Genomic DNA, 12,753 nt, shown 5'->3' with positions numbered 1-12,753 from the left:
CTTTATTTATTGTTAAGCGTTATCTTTACATAATATGTTTATTATGTGGCCTCCTTTATGCATGATATTATTTTTTGTGAATTGTTGTGCATTGTGGGGGCGAGTTAGCGTTTGAGAATAATAGTAAGCTAGTTGTGGCTCACCTTTGGTGAAACTAAGTTTTCTATTTTCTTAAACCAAAACGGAGGTTTGAGATGAGGTAACCGATAGATGTTCTTGGTAAGCTTAATTATCTTGTTAAGTTGCCAGTATAGACTTATTGTGGTTCTAGTATATTATTGTTGATAATAATTGAGAAAGTATTCTCAAAATAATATGCTAGTTTGTTTTTAAGTCTATTGTGGTGGTAATTTGTACTTGACTTGATGTTGCTTTGCAGTGTTTGTTGGTACACCCAGAACACTACTAGTGAATTTATTTTTTACTACGTGATGTTTTGTGAAGATGCATAGCAGATGTGTTTTTCACTATATATATATATATATATATATATATATATATATATATATATATATATATATATATATATATATATATATATATATCCACTATCAATGAGTTCATTGCATTGGATCTTATATGTCAATTAGAAGATAATTGATTGCAACATCTAAAGGAAGATGATTCATTGTGGGGGTAATGAGATCTCCACTTCTCTATTTTTTTATTCACAAGTTTATATGTGTGTTTTTCCAAGATCTATGTGTTTGACTGACAGGCTAAAGTCGTATCACCTAGTCAAAAATAAACCTAATTCCACTAACAAGGTAGCAAGGGAAGTCAGGATCGTATCCACAGGGAAACAAGCGTTCTTTCTACTATTAAAACTAAGGTCTAAACTATTGGGAAACAAGAAAGTTGGTTGATTTGTATATTAAAACTAAGACAATAATAAAAGAGGAATAAATAAGATATTAAGAGGTCTAGGGCATAGGTTCACCAATGAACAGCAATCCGGGATGATAAACAATATTAATAATCAATAGAACAGTTAATTAGATTAGCATGCTCTCTCGAATCGATACTAATCATAGACTTAGAATTAACGGGCTCTCGCTACGTATTAATCCCAGTTCTACCTATTGACACAAGCCTAAACATCAAATTGCATCTCTCGAATCTTAACTTGATATTGCTAGACTAATACAATTAGACCTGCGCAAATCTAATCGCATAGTAAATGAAATCAATCAATAGGAATTAACCACAATACCAACAATCAACAACATTCAATCATCCCTTCATATTAATTCATGGATTCCCAAAACCCTAGAATATAAACTACTCACAAATATTTAATTTAAACAAAGCAAACATGATTAATGAAAACATAATTAAAATTGAATAAAGAAGGAAAGAAATAATAAATACCAAATTGAAGAACAAATGATGAAATTTAAAGTTTGAAACTTGAAAGCAATAATAAAAGTAATTAACAAAAGTTTAGAGAAAGAATAAAAACTAAGCAATAAACTAAGGTACTAGAAAATAAAATCCCAAATAATATGTCTAAGGGCTATATTTATAGTCTTGCCCAAAAGTAAAAGAAAAAAACCGGAAACAAAGCAAAAATCCGCGCCCAGGAATTGTCGTCGCCCGATCGGGCAATGGGCCGCCCGATCGGGCGATCTTCTCGTCAAACTGCACGATCCCGTATCTTAAAAATACCATATATCCTTCGTTATAAGTCGGAATTAGGCGAGTGACCACTCGTTGGAAAGATCTTGAAGTCTAGAATCCAACCCAATTTGAATCGCTGCATTTGGAGTTGTATAACTCGAGTTATGATCAAAAGAGTGGACGACATTCAGTTTTCTACTTCTTTCACTATTCGCTTTGCATGAAAATTCTTCCAACTCAATGTTTGCGCTCTCGAAAGTATATAATCTCTTGTATTGATTCAAATAAGTAGGAAATGCACAAAAATATGTTAATTCCTACAATGATGAACCTGAAACTACAAACACACTACAAGGAGCACATTAGTACTAAAAATCGCTCCGAAGAGCTCATTTGAGATCAAAAAGTACTAAGGGACGGGGGTAAAAACTCTATATAAAACGCATATATCATTGACGGAAATCAGAGACACATTCGTGTGTGAGACATGAGCTAATGATGTATTTCTTGTGAATGTGATACACCATTGGAGTATGGGATGATGACGAGCTAGAGATTAAGGCTTTACATGTGCTTAGCCCCATAGACCTAGGCCTCTTGATTGGATGGTGTCGTGAGAAGTTCTGGTGGATACATTGCTTAATGTGTTACCTTCATAGACCTGTTGGCTTTCCAGTTAGACTGGCCGTGAGATGGTTGGTATAAACATTGATATGTATGATAGCCTCATAGACCGAGGTCACTCGTGTTAGTGATGTCATGAGATGTTCTTGTTGGTTTTCTTGTATCTAGCCTCATAGACCGAGGTCACTTGCCTAAGTGATGTCATGAGATGCCCTTGTAGATATGGTTTTTCTTGCTTAACCTCATAGACCGAAGCCATTCGAGTTAATGGTGTCATGAGAAGATCCATATAACTAGCCTCACAGACATAGGCCATTCGAGTTAGTGGTGTCGTGAGATGACCGGTGAGTTGTATAGATGGAAGGTTGAACTTAAATGTTCTTAATGTTCGTGCGGAACACCTACGTGAGTGTGAAGGGATGGCCTCCTTCTATGAAAGATTGTGCGTATGTCTTACTAGAGCACTCACTAGAATCCCAAGGTATTCGGGGCCATGTACGAAAGACCATGTCTTTCATGTACGATTGTCATGTCGTGTATGGATTTCTTTGAGTAACTGTATAATTTGTATTCAATGAAATATCATGTATATCGCGGAATTGCTCAAGCTCCTATGGCAAGGTATGTGTTGTCGGGTTCCTTCTACTATCTAGGAGTTCAATCCTTTGGACACTCTCTAGATCGTTGAACACCCCACTCCACTATGTGTTAGTTCAAACCTTTAGGAAACTAACATTTAAGTACCAAGCTATTCATTTACTGCTCATGTTTCTAGGTCTCATGTCCGTATGCATTAGTGGGGGATTGTAGGAAATAATAATGCATTCGGAGTTTTTTAAGTTTGGGCTCGGTCAGGTTAAATGGCCCAGTGGACCGGTAGGACTTGAACCCACCTTGTTTTGTTTCCTTTCTTGTGAAACATATAAATGCTCCCTATTATTCTTTTCCTAGTAATATATAATATTCAGATGTATGGAGAGACACAAAACCCTAAACAAAACCCTAATATCTTCATTCGAGATCTGAGCAGTTCTTGAGCAATTCCAACCTTTGAGTTCGGGGTGTAGAATTCAGAGGTGTTGTGTTAACCTTGGGGGGCGTTCGTCACTATAAGCTTGCACCGGTAGGGTGGCGAAATTCGCTTCTAAGGCAGTGGCCTCCATACCACGATACAACGCTATTCTTATGAGATCTACAATCAAGTAATATCCTCTCCTTGTATATAGTTATTTTCGGTATCAACAGAACTTTTACCTACAACCTTATCAGCCCATCATGCACTATAATCATACCCTAAATCAATCTTAACTCCTTTCTTTAATACATCTATGATCTATCACAATAGTAGTATAAAAAGTAATGGAGAAAAGGTTTGAATCTTGTACCTCCAACAACTTTTAACTTTCAAGTTAAAATTACTACTGGAGCTATGGAGTATATTAGACATTAGACATGTGTTTTATAATGCATATAAATTTTTTAAATAATATTACAGGGAGCCATGACTTCCGCCAACCCCCTATTTCCGCCATGGACTTTGTTTACATTGTATGATTGTACGTATGAGCGGTACGTTCGAAATACGAGTATACAATTAAAATAATTATTTAATAATACTCTTGTACAATACGGAGTAGATGACAATAATAATCAAACATACAGTAAGTATTGTATTTATTTAAGAATGTATGACAAAATCACACTTGATATACTATACTCAATATATGCAGTACTTACTGATGTACGAAGTATACATTACCGTCAAAAAAAGATGCATCACTATTTTTCTTGTTTTTAATAAATCAAAATATAGGTTTTTTTTTTTTTTTAATTGAAATTTGCATTATTGTTTTCCTTTTCTCCCAAGTTTCCTCTCTCGGTGCACGTTAGCTTAACGTGAGCCGTAGCCATGGCAAGAAAAACTGGGTCGAAAACTCAAGGAAACAGGCATGGAAATGGCAATGGAAGACCACGAGGACCATCTTCAGATTCTCAAGCGCTGAAAATTCGTTCGATGGACGAAGTTCTGGGTGTAGAGGCATTGGATTTTGGTATTGAGAATGAAGTTTTCACTCCAGATTCTGGGTTGCGACATCTTTAAATTCGATCAGAAGTAAGGCATTCATTCAATGAATTTATGGAAGTCATCCATGGTTCAGCAAGCCAGGTTAATGCAGGTATTTCTCGATCTAATTTGGACATTGGTATGGTTTCAATACCCATTTTACAACAACTTGATGATGCTGCTAAATCTGATATTCATAGTGATAATCATAGTGAATAAAATGTTGATCATAATGATGCGATTCCATCAATAGTGGATTCAGTTCATATTGAAATAGATGATATACAGGATGAGATTGATTTTTGGAATTCTGCTGTTGTTTGTTATGTAGTGGGTGCAAACCCTCCTGTTCATGTGATGGAAGGATATTTTAGGAGAATTTGGAGGAATTTTAAGGTGGATAAAGTAGTCATGGTGAAGAAAGGAGTCTTTTTGGTACGATTTATGACAATGGAGGCAAGGGATAAAGTGTTAACTGGTCCTTACTTCTTTGATAAGAAACCCCTAATTGTTAGACCCTGGTCTGTTGATATGGACATGGAAAAGGAAGAAGTACAGGTTATTCCTATTTGGATTCAATTGAGATTGAATTTCAAATATTGGGGTGAAAAAGCTCTGTTTAAAATAGTGGGGCAAATAGGCAGACCAGTTAAGAGAGATTCAGCCACCATTAATATGGATAAATTGCATTTTGCTAGAGTTATGGTGGAGGTGCCAATGAATCAGAAATTACCTGAGACTGTATCCTTTGTGAATGAGCATGGCATGATGACTCAGGTAGAGTTGAGATATGAATGGAGGCCAACACTATGTGATAAATGTCAGTTGATTGGGCATACTGATTCAGAATGCAGACAGAATAAAACTAAGAAAGTGTGGGTGCAGAAACAGGTACAACCTGTGCATCAAGTGAGATCTCAAGTGGTGGAAGTGGATCAAGAGGGGTTTCAGAGGGCACTTAGGCCAATAAGGGTGAGAGTTTCCTCTGTGGAACCTACCCAAACTGCAAATCCATTCCAATTACTTCATGATGAGCAGCAGGAACAAGCTTCTCCACAGATGCAGGACAGTTTTGGTGATCATAGGTGTGTGAGTGAACAGGTGGGGAGATTAACTGGAAGAGGGAACTCTTCTTCTCCTCATGGATAGGATATTAAGTTGGAATGTTAGGGGACTCCATTCAATCCAGAAGCAGGGTGAAGTGTGTAGATTCATTCAGCAGCATGGGATTGGATTGGTTGGTCTCCTAGAGCACAAGGTAAAATTGCCAAATCTGGGCAAGCTTTATCAGAAAATTTTCTCTGGTTGGTGTTTCACTAGTAACTCGAGCTTCCATCCTGGAGGTAGAATAATTGTGGCTTGGAATCCTGGCAGTTTCACTGTCAGTATTTTATCTGTTACAGCTCAGCATATTCACTGTCATGTTACTCCCATGAGTGGTATGCCAGCTTTCTTTTGCACCTTTGTGTATGCTTTCAATGATAGTAAGTAGAGAGAGATTTTATGGAGAGATTTGAGATTCCTGAATACTCAGGAAGCTTGGATTCTATGTGGAGACTTTAACTGTGTTATGAACACAGAGGAGAGGATTGGTTCTGCTGTTAGACAATCTGAAATGGTTGACATAAATGCTTGTATGCATAGATGTGGTATGGAAGACATCAAAAGTAGTGGTCATTTATTTACCTGGAACAATAAACATGAAGGAGCTAATAGGGTGTTTTCTAAGTTGGATAGGGTTCTTGCTAACACTAAGTGGCATGATTCTTATTCTGCTACAGAAGTATGTTTTCTGAGTGAAGGTTCTTTTGATCACTCACCTGGGTTTCTCAGTGTCTATCCTAAGAACAACGGAGGGAAGAAACCTTTCAAGTACTTCACTATGTGGAAAAGTGCTCCAAATTTTAGTGAGACTGTTAAAACTCAATGGGATAGACCCATCTCTGGAAGTAAGATGTTTGTATTGGTGTCCAAATTGAAGAGAGTGGAGCTTGCTTTGAAAGAGCTTAATAAGACTGGTTTCTCTGATGTGCATGCAGCAGATTTGAAGGCTCATCATGACTTATTAGCTGCTCAGGAAGCTATGCATCTCCATCCCGCTAACCATTCACTAGCTAATGAAGAGCTAGATGCTATCAAGAATTATAAAGATAAACATCAGATTTATTTGGATTTTTTGAGGCAAAAAGCTAAAGTTGAGTGGATTAAGAATGGGGATGAGAATACTGCTTTGTTTCACCAAAGTATAAAAAGAAGAAATCTGCAGAATCAAGTGTACAATATTCATGATAAGAATGGAGTTTGGAGAGATAATCCTGCTGAAGTTGTTGATGCTTTCTTGGAGTATTATGGATGTTTGTTGGGAGGAAATGTTACTCAAAGAGCTGAGATTCTTTCTCATATTGTTCAAACTGGTCCACTGGTTACAGATAACCACAGAGCTATTCTAAATTCTCCTTATACTAGAGAAGAAGTGAAGAATGATTTATGGTCTATACCTGGTGTTAAAGCACCAGGGCCAGATGGCTTTGGTTCCTTCTTTTATAGAGATGCATGGCACATAGTGGGGGATGATGTGATTGCTGCTGTTTTAGATGTGCTGCAGAGTGGTAAACTGTTGAAAGAACTGAACTATACTGTAATTACTCTAATTCCTAAAACTAAATGCCCCAAAAATGTGAGTGAATACAGACCTATATCTTGCTGTAATACTTTATACAAATGTGTTACCAAGGTATTATGTGGGAGATTGAGACAGATTTTGCCTGATCTCATCCAGGAGAATCAGGGTGGTTTTGTACATGGGAGGTATATAGTCCACAATATCATGGTGATCCAGGATTTGGTTAAGCAGTATGGTAGGAAATCAGTGAAGCCTAGCTGTTTGATGAAAATAGATTTACAGAGGGCATATGATACAGTGGATTGGGGGTTTCTGAAATCTATGCTTGACAAGTTGGGGTTCCCTAATTCTTTTGTGCAGATTGTAATGGAGTGTGTCACTACTCCAATGTTTTCCTTGATGGTGAATGGCTCAATGCAAGGCTTTTTCAAATCCAAGAGAGGTTTGAGACAAGGTGATCCCATGTCACCCTTGTTATTTGTCATGTGTATGGAATATTTATCAAGAATTCTTCAGAAAATGAGTGCTCTTCCCCAGTTTCAGTTCCACCCAAGATGCAAAGATATCAGGCTCACTCACTTGTGTTTTTCTGATGATCTGATCCTGTGTAGCAAAGGTGACTATCCTTTCATTTATCTCCTGTTGCAAGCTTTTAAATTGTTCTCCACAACTTCTGGTTTGTCTGCTAACATTCAAAAGTCCTCTGTGTATTGTCATGGTATGCCTGAATCTGATGTAGCTAGAGTGATTGCTGCTTCTGGTTTCACTATAAGTACTTTACCATTTAAGTATTTGGGAGTTCCAATTTGTTCAAAGAAAATTACAGCAGCTCAATGTGAGATGTTGGTGGACAAAATGACTGCTAGAATCAAAGTGTGGAGCTCTAGAAATCTCTCTTATACAGCTAGGATGCAGTTGATCAATGCTGTTTTACTTAGTATCCACATGTACTGGTCCCAGATTTATATTTTGCCCAAGAGTGTCCTAAAAGATATTACCAAAATTTGTAGATCCTTCTTATGGAGTGGACAGGCCTATAGCTCTAAGCCAAGTTACATAGCTTGGTAGCAGACTTGCTGTGATAAGAATCAAGGTGGTCTTGGTTTTAGGAATGTGGTGGTGTGGAATGTGGCTAACCTGGGGAAGTATGTTTGGGCTGTAGCCAATAAACAAGATAATATCTGGATAAAATGGATCAACTCAGTCTATGTTAAGGATGGGGATTGGTGGGATTTTGTCCCCACCAGTTCTTCCAGTTGGTACTGGAAGAAAATCTGTGATACTAAGGAAAAGATTAAGCAGGTGTTTACTGCTACTGAGTTTTGCAATATGCCTAAGTATTCTGTGAAAATGGTGTACAATAAACTCATTGCTTCCAAGCATATGGTTCACTGGGATAGGATGGTGTGGAATAGGCTTACTGTGCCAAAATATATATTCATTTCTTGGTTGGCAATTCAGCATAGACTGCAAACAACTGCAAAAATGGCAATAATTGGAGTTAGTTCAACTTCAGAGTGTCTCCTCTGTGGTCAAGCTCCAGAAGATCATGATCACTTGTTTTTCAGATGTCCTTATAGTAGCAGATGCCTTGCTGATTTGAAGAGTTGGTTGGGGATTCAAAGCTCTCTTAATGCCTTACAGAGAGGGTTCAGGCAATTGTCTAATTGCAACAGCTCCAGATTTAAGAAGAGTGTTGTTGTGGGATCTTTTACGGTGCTGACGTGTCACGCGTTCCTCGGAGGTATCAAGTATGACCTGGCACGAACTTCTGGCAACCTACAAAACAAGAATATTCCCGTAGGAATATTCCCTCCGATGCTTAAGTAAGTATAATCTAGAGAGAGAAGTAATTTATAGAAAGAAGGCAGAGCAGTGATAGTTTGGTTGGTGGGAATGAATTGATTGCCCCCTTTCCTTGGGATCTGAGCCCTATTTATAGGGTTAGGTTTTTTGGGAGCTGGTCCTGCTGTAATTTGACAGTTTCTTGAGATCATGACACGTGTCTTGCGTAAATACTAGGGGTTGGAGTTGAGTCTCGCGGGCTTTATTAAGTGCGTTGGGCTTTTTGTAATCAGTGAAGATGGGTCCCTTCAGAGTAAGAGGGCCTAAAGGCCTTCTGGAAGGTCTTTTAATGGGCCATTACGGTGTAGCTTAGGTGGCGTTTGTTTTAGGCCACATTATTTGCCCCTTAAGGAGGATGCCCCTCGCCCATGTGGGGTAGGCTGCTTGTCCTGGAAACGTGCCACGTGTGAGGGTTTTTCGGAGCTTAGTTTTTTCTTTAAAACCTTCAGAACTTCTTTCATTTTTCTTTGGTTACCTCAGAGCAATTTTTCTAGAGAGAGAAAGCGAATTTCGTTGTGCCAAAGATCTGCTTGTGCTTGTGTTTGAGTGTTCTTGGATTCTTTGTTTGGTGTTCTTGAGGATTTAGAAGATTTTGTCAAGACTTCTCATCAGCTTGACCATTTTCTGGTACGTTCTCTATCAAAACTTTTGTTTTCTGCATGCTTATGGGCCACCTTTCTTTTATCGTTTATAGTGTCCTGCGGAGGCGTCCTGGGGGTTATGACGCCCATCTCTTTCTTTCTTTTTCTAAAGTCAGACGTCATGTTCCTTATGCAGGACGGCTTGGCTCGAATTAGACAAACAGCCAACGTGCGTGCATGGGCTGCACCACGAGAGGGGGATAATAGGGTTCCTTTTTCGAACCCGTCCCAAGGAGGTAGGAGTGGAGTTCGTTCCTCTCGTAATACAGGAGACAGGGCCATAAGAACGGCACATTCTCCTAGGAGAAGGAAGAATGTGGCTTGTCGTCCCCGTGTTCCACACGAGGATTTTGAAGATGACTCCTCTAGTTCTTCGGACAAGGAGTTTGCAAAAAACCTTCCTCCTATGGTCCGGGGGAAGGAGGATGTCAATTTGTTTCCTTCTGACATCTTTCCCAGCATGAAATGGCTGAGGTATCTGAGGGAGCAGGGACGTGACTTTGAGCGTTTTCTGCTTCTGCCCCCAGGTTTTAGTCTTAGGAGCCCTCGACCCCATGATTCCGTGGACCAACTCTCTCAGGGAGAGGTAGCTGTCTATACTGCTGCCTTTAGACTGGGTCTTAGATTTCCTTTGTATCCCTTTGTGATGGACGTCTTGGAGGGGTATGATATTGGCCTTGCTCAATTGACGCCTAACTCTTGGGCAAACGTTTTTGGATTTATTGCCAAATGCGCTTTGAGCGGCATCACCCATTCCTTTCCTGCTTTCCTTCGTCTTGTAATTATTTCCCCTGCCTCTCGTTCTCCCCAGGGATGGTTCACCCTTTACAGCCGTCGGGGATATAAGACGGTGGTGGGTAAGACTTCTAGTTGGGTTTGGTGGAGGAAGAAGTGGTCTATTGTTCGAATGGAAGACCTCTCTCTTTCAAGGCGTCTTTCTAGGTAGAACCGTCGGCCCCGCCATTTATCTAGAGATGACGCCTTCCCTCGCCTTTCGTCAAGGGAATGGGGACTAGTAAAGCCCATGTCCAGGCCGAGATGTATCGGCTGTCGTCAAAGAGCCATGCCTGGGTGCCTAATGCTTGGCTTCCCCATGTAGGCCAGTTCACCAATATAGTCTTTCTTTCGGCCGTTGGTCTTTGTTCCTATTTGAGTAGAGGTAGTTTTCCATAGACTTTCACTCAAAATCGCTTTTCTTTTTCTTCTACTAACCCTTGGCTCTGTAGATTCTACCATGGATCGTGTATCCTTCGAAGACAAGGGCGTAGTGGACGTACCCGCTTGGCTGTCCGAGGTATACACTGAGGACATTCTCAAGGCCGTGGAGGCCAAGAAAAAGGAATCCTCCAAGAAGTCCGACAAGGGTGCCTCTGGTGACGTCGCCAAGGTATTTTTTGTGCTTTTACTATGCCTCTGTATTCTTTTCTGATTTCGTTTTGGTCGTTGACTTCTTACATTTTTTAGGAGCCCACTTCGTCAGCTACGATGAAGCGTCCTGCATCTTCGACGGTGGCTCTTAAGCCAAAGCGGCCCTTCTTTAAGAAGATGGGTACGGCCGATGCTGCAGCAAAGCCGTCGGTATCAAAACCGTCTACTCCCCCAGCTGGGGGAGAGGTTCTTCTTAACCAGGCGTCCATTCCTCCACCTGAGAATAAGGAAGTCTCTCCCCAGGTGGACACCGAGGGGGATTCCGCTGCCAGAGCGGCTGCTGACGAAGTAGCAGCTGAACAGGCTGAGGCTGCTGGCGCCACCACCTCGTCCAAGGAGGACAAGGGTAAAGGCAAGGAAGCTGAAGCTCCTTCTACTGATAATGCCTTCATGCCTCCTTCAGCTTTGCCGATTGGTTAGTGTTTCTATACTTTTAATCTGTTGTGTCAAGTCGGTATTTGCATGATGTTTGATAACTTGACGTTTGGTTCAGTTGAGATGTTCAAACGGATGCGGCGTGCCGAGGTGGCGAGCATCCCCCCTTCTGACGGTTTTAGCTCAGAGGTGAAGGATAAGATCCTTTCGGACGTGTATGCGGCCATTTCTGAGGAGTATGTGAGGTCACTCCCCGGGATTGACTTGGGGTTCTTTGGGTCCATTCAGTCCCTCGTTCTTGATGTGAGACACTGATTCCTGGTTCTCTTTTATTTATTATTATTATTACTTTTTTTTTTACTAACTCTATTTTGTTTTTGGCAGCTCTTCATCCGTTGTGCCGAGAGTAGGAACTACCACTTCGATATGCATAATGAGATGCTCAAGCACAAGGACCAGATTGAGAATCATGAGCAATATGCTGAGAAGACGGCCGGATTGATCAACTTGGACGCGGACAAGAAGATTAAGTCCGAAACGGAAGATTTGAGGAAGGTTGAGGAGGACGCCCAGAATTATAAACGGAAATTGCTGGAGCATGAGGAGAGGCTGGCCGTGCTGAGAAAGGAGTACTCCTCCGTCTCGGAGCGGGTGACCAATTTCTCATCCAAGGTGAACGTCCTGGAGGGTCAGCTCAAGGCCATGCAGGGGGAGATTGAAGCCGTGCGCAAGGAGACTGCGAGCTCTTTCAAATTAGGCAAAGAGTCCATTTTGGAGAGTGCCCAAAGGGCGTGGGATCAGTCTATGGATGGGAAAGACTTTTCCTGGTTCAAACGTCGTATCTCCTACCAGGTGGCCGTTTCGACGGCTAGACGCCTAGGCTTAGATCCCCCTGAGTTCGTTAGCGACGGGGAGGAGGACATGGAGGAGGAAGAAGTGAATTCCCCTGAAGGCCAAGACGTCCAGGACGGGAGTTTTATCGCCCCTCATCCTTGAGCAGCTTTTCATGTAGTTGGTTTGAATGACGCCGTTGGCGTTTGTAATAACTTTGATGCCTTTTGGCATTTATTTGATTTGGTTTGTTTACGCCATGAGCGCATGTATAAACATTTTGTGCCTTCGTGCACTTATTTTATTTTAATTCCATTTCAGTTCGTTACTGATTTCTTGGGAATTCTTTATGGGTCCATTTGATGGACGGGAACCTCAGTGTTTTAGGAGATCAGCCTAATTTGAGGCGCTAATCTAGGCCACTTCTCAGGCCGTCAATCGATTAGTCTTTTTAGACACCTTCCAAGGAGGAGGTCTTATGTCTGAATGTTTGCTCTTGTTGAGTCTTCTTTCTTCTTTTTTTGGGCGCCTTCCGAGGAGAAGGCGTCATGTTGGATATCTGAACCCTTTGTGTTTATTAGCACTGGGTATTGTTTATTTAGTAGATATTGACGCCACTATTTAGGGATTGTTTTCTTGTGGGTTTCTTCACCCCTTAGTGTTTTTTGAAGGGTTTAACTGAGACTTGTATTCGTCAGATA

General features: G+C 40.6%; 1 protein-coding gene across 1 annotated transcript; it reads left to right on the top strand.

Moving 5' to 3' along the window:
* The first annotated feature begins 587 nt into the window (after positions 1 to 587).
* LOC110775907 (uncharacterized) lies at positions 588 to 12,395 on the top strand. The gene is made up of 5 exons (XM_021980503.2): positions 588 to 4,421; positions 10,645 to 10,805; positions 10,883 to 11,261; positions 11,340 to 11,524; positions 11,606 to 12,395. Exons 1-5 carry the CDS (start codon positions 4,382 to 4,384, stop codon positions 12,215 to 12,217), a joined length of 1,377 nt encoding a protein of 458 aa, XP_021836195.2. The 5' UTR covers positions 588 to 4,381; the 3' UTR covers positions 12,218 to 12,395.
* The last annotated feature ends 358 nt before the right edge of the window (positions 12,396 to 12,753 follow it).

The sequence above is a fragment of the Spinacia oleracea genome, chromosome 2 (assembly GCF_020520425.1).
Source record: "Spinacia oleracea cultivar Varoflay chromosome 2, BTI_SOV_V1, whole genome shotgun sequence".
Lineage (NCBI taxonomy): Eukaryota > Viridiplantae > Streptophyta > Magnoliopsida > Caryophyllales > Amaranthaceae > Spinacia > Spinacia oleracea.
Note: the sequence above shows the minus strand (reverse complement) of the source record. Positions and strands in the feature narration are given on the sequence as shown.